We start from the raw sequence: 5,421 nt of genomic DNA on the forward strand, positions 1-5,421 counted from the left end.
CTTCTCAAAGGGAACCCCCCGGGGCTGGCGCCCGCGGCCCCGGGAGCCTGGCCTGCCAGCCCACAGAGCGGGGGCCGGGCACTGGCGAGGCTGGCTTCCGAGGAGCCTCTGGTGCCCCCAGGCTCATCGCTCTTCTGTCCTAGGAAGTGTCACGGGTGGGGCCGAGTGCCCACGTCCTCAGTGCTTGGCACATAACGGGCACAGCTGCCAGGCTGGCACAGCAGGGCCGCCCGGGAACCCCTTATGGCTCTTGGGGTCACCTTGGCCTGTCCATCGCCCACCGGCCTACGGGGCTGCAGACCCCCCGGGAGCCGCTCGCTCTGACCCCTGGCAGGCGGGGGGGGGGGGGCGAAGACTTCAAAGAGTGGCAGCGGGGGATGGTGGTGAGTGGGACCGCAGAGATGCCCACAGGGCGCAGCGCCACGTGGGCATCTCAGATGGAGCCAGACGTGCCGCCTGCGTGTGCTGGTCACGGACGGGCCGCAGGGGGCACCGAGCTGGCATCGAATCCTGCACTGTGGGGGCAGAGCGGGGGCAGGGAAGGCAGCCGGCCGGGTCCAGGGGGGGAGTCTGAGATTTTATTGGAGAGCATTAAAAAGTGTGAAATACAAGCCGCTCGCCAAGTCCCGCCTGCCGCCCGGGCACGAGGCTCGGCGTCCCGTCGTCTCTGCGGCGGCAGGGCAGCCCCCGGGCAGGGCTAGCTGAGGAAGGCGGCGATGGTCACCATCTGCAGGACGCCCTCCAGGTTGTACAAGGCCAGCAGGACGGTGTTGAGGAAGACGTCGGCCCGCAGCACGTAGGTGGCCCACAGCAGGAAGTACACGGACAGGAGGGTGTTGACGATGGTGAGCGCGAGGCTGCTGCCCAGCAGGACCTCCTCCTCCACCAGGTTCCCCTTGCTCCCTGGGGGGCACAAAGACGCGGGGAGGGAGGCCCGGCGCGAGTGCGAGGCTTACGTAGAAACCCCCGGGAGGGCCCGGCCGGAGGGGCCGCCGGGAGGAGCCCAGTTACCTGGCGGCCTTCGCACCGACTCGTCTTTCAGGCTGAGCCTCTGAAGAAACTTGTTCATATTTAATGAGAGTGTAAAGCGAAGCCAGGGGAGCCCGAGCAAGGGCCCGAGGGGACAGCTCCGCGGCGGTCCCTCTCCCCTCCCCCCTCCCCCCGGCCCGGGCCCACACGCAGCCCACTTACCCACGTGGAGCCGCAGGACCTCCAGAAGGCCCAGCGCACAGAGGAGGCTCAGGTCCATGGTGAGGTAATTCGGAGGATAAACGAAGAAGTGTCCTGCGGGGACCGAGGGCCACACGTGGCTTAGCGGCAGAGGCCACGGGGCGCCCCCCTCCCCCCCAGACCACTTACTTTTGTAAAAGACCATCATGAGCAGGGAGGCCAGGAAGTAGACGGGGAAATAGAGTCCACTGAGATAGAACTGGATCTGCAGCGGCACAGAGGACAGCTGGGAGGTCATTAAGGAGCATCATCGAGCCGGGCCGGGCCGGGCCCCCATCCTCCCCGGGGCCCCCCCACTCTAATCTGCCCAGGAAGGGGACCGTGAAGCAAAGAGACACGAGCTGTGGCCTAAGCCACGAGGCTGCTGCGTGGGCGCCTGCTACTCCGGGTCGCCGACCGCTCGGGGCAGGGACAGGTCGCGCTCGCGGAGCCCACAGAGGAGAACCCTTTAGTGTTTCAGAAAGCAGGTGAGGTGGCGGAAATAAAAGGGGTCTGTCGCTGCCCTTTCCTGGCAGCTCGAAGGCCACGCGGGGAGCCCTCGGGCACTCGCCAGCTGGCTCTCTCCGTACCGGCAGGCCCCCACGACCCCAGTGGCTCAGACCCCCTTCCTGCAAAGCCCGGAGCGACGGGCACAGCTGACCCCCGATTTACAGACGAAGAGACTGAGGCGGGGTGGCTGAGACCAGCCATGAGGCCCCAGAGATGAGACTGTCTCCACCTGGAGAACGCCTGCCTTTACTCTTCCCATCCGAGTCCTCGGAGAAGCAAGGATCGGGAAGCTGGGAGGGGGCCCTTGGGTGCCCCAAGCCCTCCTTTCCAACCAGAACTGGCCCAGCTCAAAAGCTCAGGGTGCCCTCTGAGGTCCCGGGTCTGACGGGGGCCCCTCGTGGCTGCTCCCAGCCAGAGAAGGGGGCAAGCGGGAAGGATACGAGGGAGGTTCTTCCTGCAAGAAAAACAAGCCGGTTAGTTCAGGAGAGCCCTTGGCAGTGCTGGACACTCCACTAGCCCCCCCCCTCGGGTTTCTGCCACGTTCTGGGGCCAAAGACAGGGACCGCCAGCGTGCCTACAACGCAAGGAGCCCCCCACGTGGCTTCCTCGTCTCCTGCCCAATCTTTAAGCAAAGAGAAAGGGACGCTCGACCCCGGAAACCTCAGGAGGGGGTCGCGTGAGAGCGAGCAGGAGCCCGACCTGACTGCCCACCAGCTGGGGCCTGAGTGGGCACCAGGTGGAGCCGAGGACCAAAGGGTGGGTCCGTGCCTGGGCAGGCCGCGGGGGATCGTACACACTGGGCCTAACATTCCCCACGGCTCCTTTCCCCTCGGCCTTGGCTGACTCTGGGGAGGGCCCAGGATGCGAAAGGGCCGGGCTCGGTCCTTTGCTAGGAATTACTTGGCACTCGAGGCTCTGAAGTCCAAGGCAAGAGCCCAGAGACCCCAGTTCACAAACGAGGGAACTAAGGCCAAGAGGAGGAGGCCAACAACTTCTAACAGAGACAGGGCACGAGGCCAGACCTCGCGCAGGCTCCAGACGGGGTCTCATCCGATACAGCACACGGCCTCACTTTGATTCTCCAGCAGAAGGCCAGAGACGCCAACCACGTCCAAGGGGTCTCTGGACGAGGACTCGGGCACAATGACCCTTCGGTCTAGCACAAAATCTGGGCAATGCTTGCATTTCCACGGGAATGCCATTAACCCCCACTGCTTTGGGTCCCCAGCGTCCTGCACACGTTAGGCGTCTTCTTCATCTGGTAGTCCATCAGGACTGGGTTCGATTCTGGGGGCCAGCCAACAGGCACCGACAATGTGCCGGCCCCGTGATGACTACCGGAAATGGCCAGGTAGACGGAAGGAGCTCGCAGTGGAATGGGGGATCAATGAGAACCTGGGAAGGCCCTCGAACGAAGAGGGCTGGAGAAGGCTCCCTGGAGAACGTGGGATTTCAGTTGAGACTTAAAGGAAGCAGTCAGAAGTGCAGGAGGGAGAGCATTCGAGGTCCCGGGGATGGCCAGAGCCAAGAGATGGAAGGGCCTCTTGGTGGGAACAGCTGGTGTCACCAGTTTGGGGAGCGAGGTGTAAGAAAGGGAGGGAGAGGCTGGATTTTGGAGGCCTTGCAAGGCCGAATAGAATCTTGCATTTGATCCTGGAGGAAATAAGGAATCTACTGGAGTTGAGTAGGAGAGTAAGGGGTTGGATCCCTAAGGGAGAGCACTTTGGTGGGTGGATGGAGGATGGACTGGAGTGAGGAGAGACCCGAGGCAGGCCCACCCCCCGGAATTGCAACAGTCCAGGCCTGAGATCGATGAGGGCCTGTTCTAGGGGCAGGGCTGTATGGGAAGAGATCAAGGAGTTATCAGGGAGATGCTGGAAGAGTTGAAATCTACGAGAGATGCTGTACAGGGGAAATTGACAAGAGGTAGTACACAGAGGAAACTGATAAAAGATGCCGACAGGATGAAATTTAGGAGATGCTGGAGAAGGGAAATTGACAAAAAATGGTAGAGAAGTAAAAAGGACATGCTGCCCTGTGAAACGGACAAGAGATAAAGTAGAGACGAAACTGACGAGAGAGATTGCAGGGGTGAAAACCAAGAGAGATACATACGGCTGAAGGCACACTGACAAAGCTAACCGACTGCCTGGGCAACTGTGTGTGACTCAAGATGAGGATTTCTGTTTTGAACATGACGAGTTTAAGATAACTATCGGATAGCCAGTATGAGGTGTCCGAAAGGCAGCTGGAGTTGAGCTTGAAGGTCAGTGCGTGAACTCAATATAAAGTGAACCCACTTATTCCATTTGAAAACTGATCCTTGTTCCCTACCACACCCTTGGACTGGACATGCACGTGTGGCTATGTGGCACGGGGCTGACAGGAGATTTCTGAGTCTTCAGCATAGATATAATTAAATCCTTGGAAGCTGATGACATCACTAAGTGAAATAACAATAGCTCATATTTACACGTTACCTACTCTCTGCCAGGCCCTTGTACACTAAACTCTTCACAAATATTTACTCATTTGGTCCTCACAACAATCCTGGGAGGATCCTCCATTTTACAGTTGAGGAAAAGGGAGACAAACAGAAGTTAAGTGACTTGTCCAAGGTCATACAGCTAGCAAATATCTGAGGCTGGATTTGAAGTCAGGACCAGTGGCTCCATTCACTGTGCCACCCAGCAGTCTACAGGGTGGAGGGAGAAGAGCAGAGGGTGCGGGACAGACTCTAAGGGAGGGATCCCTGTAGTTAGGGGCCATGATCTGGAGGAGGATCTAGCACAGGAGTCAGAGGAGTGGTCAGAGGGGGGAGAGGAGCAGAGTGATCACTGCAGGCCAAGGAGAGTGAGGTCCCGGGTCACTCTGGAGAGAGCAGTTTTGGTGGAAGGATGAGGTCAGAAGGGGAGGCGCCTGGGACAGACCACTACAGGTCCGGGTCATGATCAGCAGTGAGAAGGAAGAGGAGGAAGGGCCAGAGGATGGATGAGGGCCTCTGAAGAAGTCTGGGCAGTGCAGGCCCCAGTAGGGGTCATTTGTGGGGAGGCTGAGCTGGTGACCAAGGTGGGATGGCATCATGGGGGGTGGGGGGTCCCTTCAGGGTATGTGCCAGTGGTTGGCCCCAGAGGGGCAGCAGGCAGTGCCACCTTGCCCCTCGGGCAGCCCCTCTTAATTCCAGGGCTGTCCTGGCTGTTGGCCTCATTCTCTCTATGGGTGGGGTGTGTGCCTGGGTGGTCCTGTTCTCCTCCATTAGGCTGTAAGCCGCAAGAGGGCAGGCAGGCCGGCCTTAACAAGTGCCGGCACTTCTTTCTCAGAATCCCGCTTTTAAATGAAAAATAAAATAAAATAAAATAAATGTGGGCATGGCGAAGGGTCATAGGGAGGGGCAGGGCCAGAATTCGAACCCAGGCCTCCCTGCAGGATCTCCGAAGGGAGCCAGCACTTACTGCGCAGGTGCCAAAGCCGCGGCTGCGCCCTCCTCCGGGGCTCAAGCGGTCGGCATTTACTGCGCAGGCGTCAAAGTTGGCTGGGTGAGCTTCGGCCTCCCACCCGCCGGGCCGCACAGACGCGAAATCTGTGGCTCGTCCCGGGCCCCCCGGCCACCCTCTCCACCCCCTGGCACTCTCCGCCGTTGCCATTGCCGCCGCCGCCGCCACCTCACCTCTCTGCGGGGCCGCCATCTTGCCCCCCCTCCCA

At 60.4% G+C, this 5,421-nt stretch overlaps 1 protein-coding gene across 2 annotated transcripts; it reads right to left on the minus strand.

Annotated features, from left to right (window-relative positions):
• Positions 1-556: 556 nt before the first annotated feature.
• Positions 557-5,415, minus strand: TMEM80 (transmembrane protein 80). Of its 2 annotated transcripts, XM_044683287.1 has the most exons (5): positions 5,387-5,415; positions 2,160-2,173; positions 1,360-1,456; positions 1,192-1,284; positions 557-903 (listed from the first exon to the last, which is right to left on the minus strand). In XM_044683287.1, the coding sequence occupies exons 1-5, from the start codon at positions 5,403-5,405 to the stop codon at positions 698-700; spliced, it is 429 nt and encodes a 142-aa protein (XP_044539222.1). In that variant the 5' UTR covers positions 5,406-5,415; the 3' UTR covers positions 557-697. The 2 variants fall into 2 exon arrangements, with proteins under 2 accessions (XP_044539222.1, XP_044539223.1); XM_044683288.1 differs by lacking the exon at positions 2,160-2,173 and having other exon boundaries at positions 5,367-5,405.
• Positions 5,416-5,421: the final 6 nt, after the last annotated feature.

This window comes from Gracilinanus agilis, unplaced genomic scaffold, assembly GCF_016433145.1.
Source record: "Gracilinanus agilis isolate LMUSP501 unplaced genomic scaffold, AgileGrace unplaced_scaffold18296, whole genome shotgun sequence".
Classification (NCBI taxonomy): Eukaryota; Metazoa; Chordata; class Mammalia; order Didelphimorphia; family Didelphidae; genus Gracilinanus; species Gracilinanus agilis.